The 16,735-nt window shown below is 38.7% G+C and overlaps 1 protein-coding gene across 1 annotated transcript; it reads left to right on the forward strand.

Moving 5' to 3' along the window:
• The first annotated feature begins 3,417 nt into the window (after positions 1–3,417).
• Positions 3,418–15,940, forward strand: LOC124163815 (lipase member H-like). Its single transcript, XM_046540909.1, has 6 exons — positions 3,418–3,560; positions 5,481–5,738; positions 11,131–11,315; positions 13,913–13,926; positions 14,474–14,614; positions 15,880–15,940. The coding sequence occupies exons 1-6, from the start codon at positions 3,458–3,460 to the stop codon at positions 15,938–15,940; spliced, it is 762 nt and encodes a 253-aa protein (XP_046396865.1). The 5' UTR covers positions 3,418–3,457.
• Positions 15,941–16,735: the final 795 nt, after the last annotated feature.

Here is a 16,735-nt window from a genome sequence, read left to right on the forward strand (position 1 = left end):
TTAGTTTTTTTTTAACCATATCTCCAGTTTTTATTTTTGTAAAATCGTTTTCTTGATTTTTTATGTACATACAATTACGTTCTACCATTTTGATTTTTTTCAAACATTTATGGCCGAAAACTAAACGTTTATATAAGTTTGAAATTTTCAAAATTAAATTAAAAATTTCAGGAAACAACAGACAAGCCGAAAAAAAGATATGTTGTTACTCCTACATTAAAGTTTAATGCTATTTTTTTTCAGATTTTTAAAATTGGTGTAACACGGTAAAAAAAAGAATAACCGCTTATGGTCATTTGCATCTATTTATTCACGGAGGAAGTTTGATTTGAATGTTGAGAGCAACGATTGTTGATCAGATTGTAATACTATTGATTTAGAATAAAAATTAACATAAACAATGTCTGTCACACCAATATAAATCGTGATTAATGTTTACAACCATGCTATTAAGCTTTAAGTTTGTCTTCAATGTTCGATAAATACAACGCCTACCGAAAATGATTTTTTTCATATCTCCTGACTAATTAATCATGAATATATCACCAGCATATGAGCCAATTTCCCAAATACTGCGCGAATATGACAGAAGTGGTGACGATTGGTAAATCGTTTCTTCGAATATGCATAAAGGCCGTTTTACACGGGACAAATCATTGCGCAGGTTTACATTGAGAACATTGGATGAAATTGAGTATAACGGCCTTGATTCACACTAGGACAGCATTTACTGCACAAAATATCATTAACCAAGACCACGCCATTAATTTCCTAAGAAATTCCTTCATAAAGTAAGCCGTGTCAGGCAAAGTTTTGTGCCCGGTTATTTCCTTGCAGTGAATTCCACGCCTTACACATTTTTATCCATGTTCTGTCTCCTTGTAGACATGATTGATGCTTAAAACAGATATACAGGGTGTCCCATTCTAAGTTCCCACCCCGAATATCTCGAAATCTAAGCAAAATGAGAAAAAATGTTTCAGACAAAAGTAATAGGGTTTAGAGGGGGACATACGATGGTGACTTTGAAAATGACCTTGAAGTCGATTTTCAAGGTCAAAGAGGGGGTAACTTCCATTTCTTAAATATAAACCCATATTTTTTATTGCAGGATCGTATTTTACGGAAAAAAATAGAAACTTCTTGTTGGAAACTTTTTATTGAAAAATGTATTTTTCCAGAGTTTTCTCACAAATTTCGCTCATCTTCGCGCAAATCTGGCCCCCACCGAACTGGTCCATTGGGTTCAATTTCATGAGCAGGGGGCTACGGGAGGGACCCTCGCGGATCGCGCCGCTCCCGGAACAGAGAAAAACACGGTAGTTTCACAGCAACCTAGTATCGGGTATTAGTTTTTGTGGTAAAATAATAGTCTAGATGTTCTCGTGGTCGCAATTTTCTTTGGTGAAATATTTGTTCAGGTGTTACCTTCGTCGTTTCGAACTACTATCGTCACAAAAAAGGTAGAAGCTGAACTTTAAGCATGAGTATAAAATCGTATCGAAGCTCGATAGGGTCTCGTCATATTTCTGTTTACTAATTGTATATTCAACTACAACAATGAATCATGGAACATTGTTTAAAAGTAAACATTTAGCTTCTACGGTCGAAAGAGTGAATAGGAACACGCGAAAAACAATGAAAACAGCGAAACGGTCGTTTCCTTCATCTCGCCACGGGCAAAATATTTGATTGGTGATTTTTGTTGTAATTTTTATAGGCAGAGCAACATCTTCGCATTACGAACAGCTTTTTAAAATTAAATGTTAACCATTCCTTTATTTGAAAAATGGCCGAAAGGTAGATTTCAATTTCCGAGGTTCAGTTAAAGCCTTTCTATAGGCTTTAACGTAATACTCTACCGATGAAGTTAAAAACGGTCCGTATTTGAAAACCAAGAAATAAAATGGGGATGCAATATAAAAATGAATCCATATGTTACAGTAGCTAAGCTTGATCGCAAAATCATTTTTTTGTATTGCATTCTAAATATAATTTTGAACAATATCTCCATTTTATAATCCCATTCGTAGAAAAGAGCAATTATTTAATCGAAAAAAAAAACTCGGTCGATGTATTGCTACGATGAAAGCTTCATTATACTATCGCTAACATCACAATCTCTAACGCAGTCCGTTATTTATTATAGGATATCATATGTCTTCGCATTCCTCGGAAATGGAATCCTTTGTAATTCAACTTCATGAGGCACAGGGCAGCTGCATGGTTCCCTTGGAGCACAATAATTGCGCATTTCTGAAGGTCAAATGCCGCTAATGCTCCTTCCGAATGTGGCGTCTCTGGTACCTTTTCCATCTCAGCGAATGCCTGGTGTCAACGGACGAGATTCCACTGCCAATGAGTTGGAATAATCCTTACAATGTACAGTGTACACGCTTGTAGACTTTTATATGCAGAGGAAAATTCATGAAAATTATAAAATTCATTGAAACTAGCCTCTCATTAAGCAATTTATCCGAATGATTTTCTCTCCCGGTGCTGCACGTGACTCGTCTGTATTGTTTAAAATTCGCCGATTGAGAAATTAAGCATCAGAGAAAGCCTATTGCTTACACCAACAATGATGAAGTGTCATCGCTTCGTCGAAAACTGGTCCCGGAATATTAAGACATTTTCTCGCACTATTAGGAAATTGGCTAAAAATCTGGTGATATATTCATGGTTAATTAGAGTCAGGAGATAGGAAAAAAATCATTTTCGGCAGACGTTGTATTTATCGAACCTTGATGACTAAAGCTAGGGCCAACTAAAAGCTTAAGTTAGCTAAACTAACTGAAAGCTTAACAGCATGGTCATAAACATTAATTACGATTAATCTTGGAGTGATAGGCATTGTTTATGTTAATGTTTATTCTTAATCAATAATATTAAAAACTGATCAGCAATCGTTGGTCTCAACAATCAAATTAAATACTCTCAACAACAACTTTTATAACAATGAAAAATACGAAAAAGCCATTTCATTAACATAAATTAATGTTTGCAACTTATTGTGGAGGATAAATGTTGTACTAGTAGTAGTAGTTTGAGTTACAAAGTTCATGAAGTTGACAAAATGGCTAATTTTACGGTGCACGGAGTCATTTATTGCACTCGTGTGTCTACATTTTTGAATTTTTCACTAACCAACAAATAAGTCAGATTTAAGAATAACATTTCCTATAAAATGACGTATTATTCATTTTTATGGCATGTACTGAAGCCCAGATGTAAATTACCAAGTACAGTGGCAAATCATTTTTGACGCCGACAGTAAGTTGATAACAGCTGTATTGGGGACTTTAAAAGCTTAAAAAAAACATCTTTTATTTGCTACATGAGGTGCTTATTGCGGAATCTGTCTTTAACAATGGGTTTTTCTATACCATTATGTTTCTTCACTCGGAACAGGCGAGGACCAGCAACCGGTGAGAGACTGAAGTTGGGCGACGCAGATATGCTGAGGAGATCATCGTTCGACCGCCAGAAGCCAACCGTTTTCGTGACCCATGGCTTTCGATCGTCGGACCAGACCCCTTGCGTAAATGACATCAAGAACAGTGAGTTATCACTCTCCTATCTGAAGCCATGTATTATTTTCACACCGAATTTCGACGAGAAAAATTCAAACAAGTCGCATAATCTTACTCTCTTAAGGTAGTTAGAGCAGCATCGGAATGGTGATTTCTTTCGAATTTTTGAGGGGACGCAGCCCATCTTTCTCAAGCGGAAGAAAGGAAAATCTTGTTGAAACGGCTGTGGTTTTGTTGTTGCTTGTGATAGGGTACAGATCTTTTAATATTTTTTAAACAATTTTTGGGTGCCCGGGAATAATGTGGGGGTGAGTTTGCCAGTTTTTTTTCTTTTTTGGTCCGTGGGGTGTTCTGTTCGGAGGGGGAGAGTACTTTCTTTTTAAGCAGGGGCTCTGGATACTCACGTTTGAGAAGAGCATGGTGAAAGTTCTGTGTGGCTCGGTACAGGGATGGTGAATTATTGGAGATGCGATGGGCACGGGCTGATGCCTCGTTCACATTACGATTGCCCGAGCGATCGTCCTGACGATAGTTGGCCGAACTAGCCGTGTGAATGCATGTCCTGACAATAGTTCACGTAGTTCCGAACGTTGCCACGTTCCGATGGTTAGGCGCTGGGAGACCGGAAGCGGAAGCGACAAGAGAAAGACGAAAAGCTCGTGAAGCTCTATTTTTTTCATGGATTTGTCCTAGGAAGAAAGAATATGGGTAATATCTTGTCCCTGCATACCTCAACAGCTTTGCTAACCGTCAATTTCCCGTTCACTTTAGATGTCAGCACTAGAGGGCAGCACAGTTTTTTACCATCGTCGCGAGAATGCACGATAGTTCCGACAATCGCTGGAACAATCGTAATGTGAATGAGGCATGAGAGGGAGTAGAGAATAGCATTTTTGGATTGAGGTCATTGACAACTGTGGTGTAGGTATTGTTCATGGTTGGTGGGCTTTTTGTGGATGGAGATGGTGAAGGTATTGTTCTCAAGGCTGATATTTATTTCGAGGAAGGTGAGGGAGGAAGCAGAAATTGATGAAGTGAAAGAAACGGATGAGGTGGAGTTGAGGGATGTAATGAAGGTGTCTTGGGAATAACCACCGTGGTCCCATAGTAAAAAATGTCATAAAAAAAGCGGAACCGCAGGAGAGGTTTAAGAACTTAAAAAATATACAAAGCTAATTTAATTTGAATTGAATTTAAAAATTATTAAAAAAGTTTTAAATATAAAAGGAGATGTGTTTGTCTGTACGTTAACCTTAGTTCTCTCAATGTTGTGTATTTTCATTTGGAAGCACGGATTACGACCAAAATTGTACTACATAGGTGCATCTCATGTTCCCAAACCACGTGGTGCTACTTTCGGTTGCGTACGAAGCGTCCTTTGCGTTTTTTCACGTTAACGTTTGTTACGTCACGTCATACGACATCCGTGATTAAACATTCCGACAGGTATGCACATCTCTTGACACGCTTAAAGAGAAAGCATAAATATCCTAAATGATCATGAAATCCATGGTCCAAGTTTCCCCTTTCTCTTGGTCATATCCTACCCAAGCCACGCCGGGAGTCCTGCAACTGTATAATAAATAGATAGACGATGTTGATGTCAGGGGCGCTGCTAGGAATTAAGGTTGGGGGGGGGGGGGGTTTAGGTGCAACTAATACCGGGGTATGTGAGGGTATGGAATACCTACCAAGATAAGCGGTAGGTGCGATATTAATAAATTGCGGAATTTAAAGATAAATTGCTCAAAATGGTGTTTTTTTACGGCTTTATGGGGGATATTTTATTAATACTTACGCTATTCTATTAGTAACATCAATCGAATTAAGTAAAATCGATTAAACTTAAAAAATTTCTCTGAGCTCTGGGGGGTTTTAACCCCCTAACTGGTTGATGTAATGTGTCGCTGCAACGACCCCATATTTTTCTGCTCTTTTTCTATGCAGTGTACATGGGTTTCCATAGAGTCAACTTGATCACAGTGGATTGGTCGCGGATCGCCTCAAGCATTAACTACTTCGTCGTGAAACGACAGACGATCCCCGTTGGTGGGGTCGTGGCCGAATTCGTGCATTTCCTGAAAGTGTGGGGCGGAGTTGATCTCCGAAACGTCCACCTGGTTGGCCACAGCCTGGGCGCGCACGTGATGGGCATCGCGGGGAAAGCTTTCAGGAATCAGCCCAGGAAAGTTGGCCGCATCACCGGTGAGTGTGAAAACCACGACCACGCATTAATTGATGAGCCGCAGGCGCGTTTCAGCTGTACCGGTGAAATAATTCTCCCCAACCAGCCAGTTGACAGTGTATAATATTGTGCAAAGGTGTTTATGTTGTGGGGGTAGTGTTGTGTTTGTGTGAGCAGAAACTTTAAATTAACATTTTCAATTGACACAGACACTAAGGCATACTTGTTTTTTTTCCTTCGTTATTATTCTTTTTTTAATAGTTGTTTTTATTTATTTATATATATTTAAAAAAATACACTTATTTATTATTTTTGTATCTTTTTTATGGGTTTCTTTTGTATTTTATATTAATTTTCTCTCTTTTTTATATCTTTTTTATTTTTTATTTTTTCTTTTGTATTTTACTTTGCAATTACATAAAATAATGAACATATGGCATTTACACTGATTGACACTGTAATTAGAAAATGGAGCAATATTCTTATATTAGAGCAGTGACGCACAGTGGTCCTAAATCGAAAAAAGGTGGTCGAAATCGTTACAGCATTTATTCTTAATCACTGTTGTATTATTAAGATGCGTTTTATAAGATTTTTGTCCGCTAAATCCGAATTTGAAGGTATTTTTTTGTATCTTTGATATAATTGTTTTTATATAGCTAATTATTGAAACAATTAAATGTTAAAAATAGACATTGTATTCATTTCTCATTCAAGGCAAATAAATCGAGGTATTTTTTCATATCTGTGAGTGTTATTTGTTAAATTGTAAAATTTGTTAAATTAATAAATTACGTAAAAATTTAAAGTTGACCGTTTTTAAAGCAACGGTAATTTGTGTTCGTATAAAATTTTTATCTGTTGAGCCTGTAGATAAATTTTTGTTGCATAATCTATGATGCTTTCATTTTTTAAATTAATTTGCTTAACAATTCAAAATTATAATACAATAATGTCAATGCCCTCAAGCGTTGATTCGCATCAGTAACCTTCAAGTTGTTTGGTGAGGAAACTACAAGGATGGCAAGCAATCATTTAGGCATTCTAACTTTTTCTGATAATATTTTTGTTCAGCTTCATTAACTTACTGAGTATTGTTGATTGAGACTTTGGGATATCAAATAAATAAGGATATTTATGGTTGTTTCATCTATTATTAAATAAATAGTTACAGGCTCTCTGAAAATCATCGTCTGAGACTTCATCAGTATCTGTATCATTCGGTAAATCATCCACACTGAGGATACTTCGTACCTCTGCTGACAAGGGCGTCATTTGTTTTCTAATGCCTAAAATATTTGAAAGAAAGGGATCGGACGTTAGCAGTAGCCTTCTGAAAAGGCCCTCATTAGTTGCCTTTCTCGACGATTTTCTTGTGTGCTGCTCCCGAAAACGTCGAATACCTTTGTACCTGGCTTCCATCGACTCTCCCGACAGGATACCAATAGAAAGGATGGCTTCCTTGGCAATGGTTGCTTTGTGAATCACTAGTTTGTGAACCACGGGTGGCATGTAATACCATGCGTAAAGTTTCACGTACAAACTGAATAAGCAGTATTCTAAGCAGTGAATAGAGCCTCATTGATTTGGAAACCACTGGCAAATTCCTTCAAAAACACAGAAAACCGATGAATAAGATTCTGATGGATTCCTTAATAGAAATATATAATATCAGTTAGGTTCCATCCTATCCTTAATATATCATAAAATATATTCCTACATATCAGAGTTTTTAGCGTTACTCATGAAACTTCACCCCTCAATGAAAGTGTTAGGCAAAAGAAAAGAAACTTCGGAATTGTCATAATAAAATACCTACCAGAGATTAATTTTTCAAATTAATATTAAAAATAAATTTTTAGTGTAGAGTAAGGTTCGTCCCTTTTATCCCTTCCATCGATCACGTAGTTCGACTAATTTTCGACTGAACTCAATATCACTCAAAGTGAAAAATCCATGAAGGATATCTGAAAATAACTCGCACACATGCAAACGATGTCCACACTCTTGAATCTGTGACCATAGCAAATGCGATTGTTAACCTCGAGCGTGGCTTTGTCTACGTCTGAGTCCTCTGAATGCCATCCCTGAAGCGTGCGCGTGCGATACATATCTGCCTGCTTTCTTTCTCTGCCTCTTAATTGCCTTCGTTTGTGTGCTCGTATTTTTCGAATATTTTTCCAGCTGATGCCAAGATGCTTCCTCTAAGAGCTGCTTCGTCTCGCGGGTTCTCATGAAAGATATTCTTCAACTCACGCTCCGATTTATGTACTTTCTTAGCGATTGTGTGTTCTGTGTGGGGGACGCTGAATGGTTTCCTCTGTGTATCATTATCACTGCTTTTCTGCCTCATCGTTTCCTTTCTCATCGTGGCAATGGTAGTGAAGGCATGGACCGTCCAGGCATTGTCACTCATTGGTTCTCGGAATCTCGAAGACCTGCAAGGGTCCGGCATCTTATTTACGACGTTTGACTCTTGCGGTTGGGATTTTTTTCACGCCCACGTTATTTTGGTGTTTTTATTTTTTTCGGCCTTAGGTCCCTTCCGTATCTGAATCCCTCCTTAGTTGACCATGCCATATTGATGCGGCAAATATTGAGGGTAGTCGGAGAGCAGTTCATTTCTAGCACACAATAAACTTAAAGAACAAAAATGAGATCGGGTAAACCTCGTTGAAGAGCAATAAAACTGCGGCCGGGCGCTAACTTTTTTGGCAGCAATAATCATTTTCGACCGTGCGGCGGCTTCGAGTGAATTAGCGTGCAATGAAATACATTTGAAGAGTCCGAATCAAGAAATTCTTGAAACATATGTTGCACAGGCCATAAGTTCGATTATATTCGCCACTGTTGCTGTTCTAAAGATTTTTTCTGATGAATATCGAGCCTCACCGAATATCATACGCTGGGGCTACTGGAAAGCCCTAACTGTACTAAATGAAAGAAAAAATCTATTATAAATAGATCCCGTATTGAAAAACAAGTAGCACTATAACATCAAAGAAATCTGGCATTGTAACCTTTCCTCGAAATACACCTCTCGCTCGCTAACCGCCGCCCGCCAGGTCGGCCTGGCGGCGGTCGCGGCAGCGCATAGCATCGTTCAACATAAAACCATCTTGAGGCCAAATTCGCGAATAATCGCAAGATTTGTCTTTTGCTTTTGGCTCTAAAGACTATATGCTTTCAATTCGCGAAAATTTCCGAGGGGCTCGGATGTGCCCCTCCGATATTGCTATTTATATTTAAAAATTCAAGTATAAATAGCATAAAGTTTAAAGATATTTATTTCCAACTATAAATCTATGGAATTAAAAATAATCACCAGTATTTTTACGCAAAGGTACCAATTTATGCTTTTTTTTAAGTTAATAAATTATCTGAAACCCATTTCTTTATGAAGGTGAACATCTCTAAAAATGAGTTATTTTACGCGTCGGGCGTTTTTATCCCGGAGGACTCACGTTTGCCCAGTTCTACAAACTACAATGAGCCACGAAATAGTCGTAGTACTAGCCTATATCATAGATCGTGTAGTGCAGAATACGAGTAGTACTTTCAAAAATTACTCCGAAAAAGTTGAAAAAATTAGTTTCGACCAGTTTTTCCGATTTTGAACCACTGTGATGCCGTAACTTGGAGTATACATTCGGGGAGGGTGGGGTGGCGTGGGGGTGGGGAGGCGACTTCCCCCAGTTCGGGAAAATTAAAAAGTTAACATGCCAGAAATACCCTTAAAATACTATTTACCATTTAGGCTCTTAAATTTAACTTTGATCCGCAGTTGTTATACATAAAATATAGACAATGGGTTTGAATATTTATTTATACTTCTCTAAGGCTTTGGTGGGATGTATCCTCTCATTCCCCCCTTCTCGCATAGTTACGCTTCTGCATTAAAGGGTTCTTAAGTCCGCCGCTAGAATTGTTGTCGCTCCATGCGCATTAATGTGACTTCTAAATTGCCACTCGCGGCGCTACCAGTCATGTATATCCTTTTTTCCAGGAAATACGTGGCAGTAATGGGTTACTTAGCCAATAAATCTTTTAAACCACAAATATAACGCTTGCGAGACGATTGCTAATTAAAAAAGGCTACTTTAACTACGGTTAATGGCTTAATGACGAAAGCCACACCGAAGTAGATACAGCTGCTTAGTGGCGTCGCCTAATAAAATGCGCGCGAAACAGCAACAGATATAACGCTTAACTGTATTCTTGGGCCTCTTTTAATAGAGTCGCCATGGTGAAAACCTTCGGTTTCCAAACTATAGCGGTTCGTATGCCAAAATATGGCGACACCAGGATACCAGCCGGATACCATAGAGATCGCCATCTTAAAAAAAAAAGATTTATAGCATTGTCTGCCATAAGGATATTCAAACAATGTATTTCTGATTTCTACGTTAGGTACCTTCAAGCCATCTCATTAATGCTGAAAGTTTCCTCCAAAAAAATAGGAAAAATATTCCAGTTGTCATGGGGAGAGCGGACTTACTTCTACATAATGAGCAGCTGATCGCCTATCGCATAGTGCATCACATCTGATACACCATGCGTAATAGAGGAAGAATTGTGCCATTCAGAAATTACCGGCACTGAGTGTAGTGTATCATATGTGATACAAAATGCAGTGAAGGGTTAACTTTTCTGTTAAGTTGGTGAAGTAAAAACTTTCATGAGGTAGTCATCTCAAGGGGTTTCCCTTTCCCTACCCTTTATCCTCCAATCAAAACGTCCCTAACATAAGGGCATTGATTTTGCAACATATTTCATTTATTACAACTTAAGTAAAATTAAAAGCATAATTGGAAAATTTTCCCTGGAAGTAGAGAAACTTTACCAACGGAGTTATAAATCAATGGAAACCTTGAAACAGTGGTAAAAAATAATTTTATAAGTTCAACAGATTCAGGCTTCAATTGGTGGAACTTAGACATATTTAAATAAATAAAAGATTATCTGAGTCTTGTATTAGATGATGGCTCAGTGAGCCGAAACGCGTTGTACGTAGTAAAATATTTTGTGGAAAATTGCTACGATATTTTATTCATTTAAAAACAATTTTATACTTTAAAAACTCTCTACGCATAACAGCAAATTATATTTCAACATGCATGCAAAGCCAAAACTTGACAAATACTAATGAAGGTATCCTATGTAAGAAGCCAGAAGATGCAAAACATGATGTTGGAAATCCGAGGATAATTTAGAAACGTGTATAAAGTTAATACTCGAAATGAGTTCGTTACGTAATCAGCTTTTCCGCGAAAGGGTTATGGCCGACCACCGCAAATAGTTCGATAAGTAGGCGACGGATCGCGAAAGGGATAAATAGCGGTCTCTTAACATTTCAATCTATTTCACAAGATAATATTTATGTTAATAGTCCATTACTGTCTCCTCTCACAGGTCTGGACCCAGCTGGTCCCCTCTTCAAGTTGAACGACCCTTCCACCAGGATAGACCGCAGAGACGGCGATTTCGTTGACATCATCCATACTTGCGCAGGGTGGCTGGGGTTCGCGGAGCCCATTGGCAGGGTGGATTTCTTCCCCAACGAGGCTCGAGACAGCCAGGCTGTTCCTGGGACAGAGGTGAGTCAAGCAACCAAGGAGTGTGCATAAAGGATAACATAGTCACGACCACCGAGAGTAGAAAAGGAGAAGGGGTTGTGTTGATCTAGATATGCGTTTGTATTTACGAGCAGGGGCGCAGCTAGGAATTAAGGCTAGGGGGGGTTTTAGGCGCATCAAATACTGTGGGGTGCCCGGGGTTGTGGTATACCCACCAGGGTAAGCGGTAGGTGTGGGGGACCTCCGCCAAATTAAGAGAAATGGTTCAAAGTGTTGAGTTTTACGTCCTTCTGAGGGATATTTTGTTAATCCTCACACTATTCTACAAGCAATATTAATCGAATTGAGTAAAGTCGTTAAAAATTTCTCTGAGCTCTTGGGAGGGGTTTATCCCCTCGCTGCGCCACTGCTTACGAAAGCCAGTCGATCGTCTCCAAGTTTCCATGATTTGAGCAATTATTCAAGACCTTAACTGGAAGCTCTTCTTTACCGAATCAGGTGAAATTTGCGTGCCAGAACGATTTTTTCATTTTCGCATAACTTCTCGCTTTTCCTTCCTTGCGCATGAAATGTTTCGGCGGCATGGATGACGAAGCGTGAAGGCAGAAGAGAAAAGAGTCGCGGCTCTAAATATTCAGGGTCAAGGTCAGCGAGCGTCCCCTGGTGATGAGGCCGATGCAATTGAGGCAGCCTCCTCCGTTCTCTTTATAGTAAATTAAATAATTAAGGTGTAATATGTAGACCATGCCTCATGTTGTCATAGTTTGCATTGAATTCCCGCCTATTGCTCCATTAACTACAATATTCAAGCATTTTTAATATTAAAACGTTAGACTGACTGCTCCATGATCGAAGTCAGGGCTGGGAAGCATTTCAAATAGAACTATATTAAAATTAGCATTTGAAATACATTTATAATTTGTATTCGGTGTTTCAAAAACACCATCTGAATGCATCTTATACTTCTGTGGCGGATATAAACCACATTTTCAACACATTTCAGTTTAATACAAAATAATAATAATAATATACAGAATATACTGTATATGTATAAATGTTACGTTTAGTAACAAATTGTACTTCAGCATGAATGCAAAGTCAAAACTTGACAAATACTTATGAAGTTAATCTGTCTAAGAAGCTAGAAGTTGCAACACATGACGATGGAAATACGAGGATAATTTATAAACGTGTATTAAGGGAATACTCGAAATGAGTTCGCTACGTCATCAGCTTTTCCGCTAAAGGGTTATGGCCGACCACCGCAAATATTTCGATAAGTAGGCAACGGATCTGAGCGGATATAAACCATATTTTCAACATGATTGAGTTTAATACAAAAAATAATAATATACAGAAATTAATGTGGCGTCGAAGGAATAGCGACGATCAGGTAGGTGATGGGGCAGTAGCTGTTGCCTATCTTGTCGCCGCGAGGAGAAGCGTTGACGTCACTCGTCCGAATTGATCGGTAGGAGAAAGAGGTGCTCGGTTATACCTCGTTCAGATTACGATTGTTCCAGCAATCGTCGGAACAATCGTGCATTCACACGGCGATGGTTAAAACCTGTGCTGCCATCTAGTGCAGACGTCTAAAATGAACGAGAAATTACCGGTTAGCATAGCTGTTGATGTATGCAAGGTCAAGATATTACTGGGTTCAACGTGTATTTACCGAATAGTAATATTTCTTCCGCCCATATCCTTCCTTTTTTGGACAAATCCATGAAAAAAATAACGAGGCATTGCGGCGAAAGAGAGATGCCTCGTTCACATTACGATTGTCCAAGCGATCGTCCTAACGATAGTTGGCCGAACTGGACGTGTGAATGCATGTCCTGACAATAGTTCACGTAGTTCCGAACGTTACCACTTTACGATGGTTAGGCGCTGGGAGACCGGAACGGAAGCGACAAGAGAAAGACGAAAAGCTGGTGAAGCTCTATTTTTTTCATGGATTTGTCCCAGGAAGTAAGAATATGGGTGGAAGAAAAATTATTCGGTAATTACACATTGAACACAGTAATATTTTGTCCTTGCATACCTCAACAGCTTTGCTAGCCGTCAATTTCTCGTTCACTTTAGACGTCAGCACCAGGGGGAAGCACAGGTTTTAACAATCGTCGTGTGAATGCACGATAGTTCTGACAATCGCTGGAACAATCGTAATGTGGATGAGGCAAGAGAGAGGTGCTCAGCTGACGACGAACAGGGGAATAGGGTGCTTAGCTGACGACCGAGAGGGAAGAAAGAGAGCGTTGGCTAAACTGGTCGCTGCTTCGCGTCGCTTCGTGGCGATAGTGGCTCCACTCATCGCTCATTCCCACAAGCTAGACAAAAACAAGCCCGTCTTGCGTAGCAACCAAGGGCGTACCCAGGATCAAAACTAGAGGGGGGCAAGCCGCGGACGTTAAAGTTGTCGCACAGATAAGGTTAAGGTAACCAAAATATCAAGAAAATTGCAACAGCACATTATTAGTTTTTAAAATTATTGTTCGAAAAAAAATTTCATTTTAATTAAATGCTTTACACTAATATCACTTTCCTTGAATTCAAAGAAAATTTGCTCAAAACTTTCATTTTGAATCTAATTTACTTGTGCTTCTATTGGGAGGCAGATGCCCCCCGCTGGGTACGCCCATGATAGTATTGAACAATTTCAAATACGTATTTTTGGTATATTCCTATCGGAAAATGAAAAATACATCTGTAAAATGCATCATGTTGTAGTAGCTCTGACAACACTTCTGTAACATTATGCTTAAGACAATACTTCGTCTTCTTTAGAATCGTTTTATTCATGTTTGCAACTATCCATAACTTATCCTTAACTATCCATATGTTTATTTAAGATCTGTTAGTTTCCATGCATATGTATTTTGTATTTTAAAAGGTATTTAAAATAACAATATGTCCTAACACCCCCAGCCAAACGCCTTATTAGGCGGTTTGTGGGGTAGTATGTCGATGCAGATGAACTTTTATTTTTAATCGGATTCAAAGTCGTCATAAAACCTTTTGGTTCCCTGTTTCATTGCTAGTATTCTAAATTATCTCAAATATGAGCGCCATGGGATGAAAAGAAAAAAGAAAGAAATGTGTGAAAGGTGACTAATGGCCGTTTCCCATTCTATCCACCAATTTACAACCACAGTGAAGATCGGAATTTGTTCGCACAGCCGCGCCTGGCAGTTCTACGCCGAGTCCATAAACTCGGCCGATTTCACGGCACTGCCTTGCAGAAGTTTCGGCGATTACAAGAAGCACCGAAACTGCAACATTCCGCTGAAGGCTCCCATGGGAATGCCGGCTCCAGCAAGGTGAGAACAGATGAAACACGCGGAGCGAACTCGATTGGTTTCTCAAATGAAATGCTCCAAATAAGTGAAATATACGTAAAATAATTTCTGGCCATGGCTTGTATTATCATTTCTTAGTAATGAAATACTAAGATTCTTGAACTTCATCCCTTAATTTCACTCTTTTTAAAGCTAGTTGCTTTAGTTCCCTTACGTAGTACTTTGTATTATGCTAATGATTTACTTTATAAATCAATACTTATTGGAACGATATTTATTTTATTTGATTGTAGCTAGCATGCAATTAAAAATCAATCACGATAGGTCAGTGAAAAAAGAGCAGCAACTACAAATGTCCCAACAGTGTGTTTTTATCCACAAATGTTACTTGCCATAACGTAAAAAAAATAATTTCATATAATTATTGATGGTGTCAAACGACTATCGATTCATCATCATCATCACTGGTCAACAATCCTAGGATTGGTTTGACGCAGCTCTCCAGTCTATTCTCCTATCAGCTCATCTTTTCACACCTACGTATTTCTTCTCTTTCAAACCCTTCTTTACCCGTTCTACATATTTCATTCGAGACATTCCTTTTCCGTTCTTGCCATCCACTTTTCCCCCAACGATTGTCTTCATCAGGCCATCATGTCTCAAGATGTGACCAATAAGGTTGTTCCGTCTTCTTATTAAGGTTTTCATGAGGCTTCTCTTCTCTCCTACTCTTCTTAGGACTTCCTCGTTACTAACTCGGTCGATCCATTTGATCTTCATCATTCTTCTATAGCACCACATTTCTAAGGCCTCTATCCTTGCTTTCTCCGCTGCGGTCATTGTCCAACGTCCATGCCTCACTTCCGTATAGGAGCATACTCCAAATGTAGGTTCTTATAAATTGTTTCTTAACTTCCGTATTTAAGTTTCCCGCTGTAAGCAGGTCTTTCTTTTGGTGCAATGCTCTCTTCGCCTGACGTATTCTGCTGATAATTTCTTTCTTGCTTCACAGTCACTTGTTATCTTGCTTCCCAAATAACCGAATTCATCCACCTCTATCAGTTTTTGTTTCCCTAATTTAATATTAGTCTTGACTTCTTCTCTTTTGCTGCACACTAATATCATGGTTTTCTTCGTGCTTATTTTCAGTTGATATTTACCTATTACCTAACCCATATTAACCATAATATTTTTCAAATCCTTCTCTGTTTCTGCTGTAACGGCTATGTCATCGGCAAATCTTGTTACCTCTAAATGGCTTAAACGTCACACGGTGTTCTTTGCAGGATCGTTGGGGACTACTTCTTGCTCACTGCCAGCGCACCACCTTTCGCCCTTGGTGGCTAGCTCTCCGCTGAAGGAAAGCGAATGGTGTTCGGCTGACAACAGGTGATAGAAGATGTACCTGCTGCTGTATTCGCCATGTTGGAATGTGCAATACTTCGATCCACGCTTTTATATTACTATGAACTCTTATGGGACGCTCCATTCGTAAACATAGAGTGTGTCGAGCACGGCGTAAACAAATATACCACATGATGAAATAAAAAGAAGAGCGCGTACTCGTTTTTACGCGGAATAAGTAATAATTTAAGGTTTACGTTAGTAACGTTCAAAAGAGTAGCGCATGAAACAAATGAATACGACAAAGTGCGCTCCACATTAATAGCAATCATTTAATATTCATCAATCCCTACGCTGATTCCATCGTTAATTTTACTCGATCCCGTGCTAATTTTTCTTTTAAATTAACGTCGCAATCAAAGGTATAAAGATACTTAGATTTCATGGTAAATGCTCCAAAAAGTTAAGTATTTTTTTATGCAAAAAGCTTTCATTGCACTAACTCAATTAATATAATTCTGACAACTGGTTGCGTTGGTTCCACGAGGGCATTCACTGAAACCATTGCAGTATATGTACAACCATTTTAGTTATGATAAAATCATTCTATTACTCACGTATTTACTTGTACACTGTAAATAATCAATCAGGTACTCCATCAACAATAAGTGATAAGTTCCAGCACCCTTTTAGCACTAAGGAGGTGATATTTATGGATTACTACTCTTCAATCGATCAGGAGTATCGGAAGTACTAAAATCAGCTTCTGACGAAATTCATCTATCTTGTGTGACTATG

The sequence above is a fragment of the Ischnura elegans genome, chromosome 8 (genome assembly GCF_921293095.1).
Source record: "Ischnura elegans chromosome 8, ioIscEleg1.1, whole genome shotgun sequence".
Taxonomy (NCBI): domain Eukaryota; kingdom Metazoa; phylum Arthropoda; class Insecta; order Odonata; family Coenagrionidae; genus Ischnura; species Ischnura elegans.

Coding starts and splice junctions, on each gene's coding strand:
- LOC124163815 (XM_046540909.1), top strand. CDS start 3,458: ATGCTGAGGAGATCATCGTTCGACCGCCAGAAGCCAACCGTTTTCGTG. Junction 3,561..5,480: donor CGTAAATGACATCAAGAACA/GTGAGTTATCAC, acceptor TTTTCTATGCAG/TGTACATGGGTTTCCATAGA. Junction 14,615..15,879: donor GGAATGCCGGCTCCAGCAAG/GTGAGAACAGAT, acceptor TGTTCTTTGCAG/GATCGTTGGGGACTACTTCT.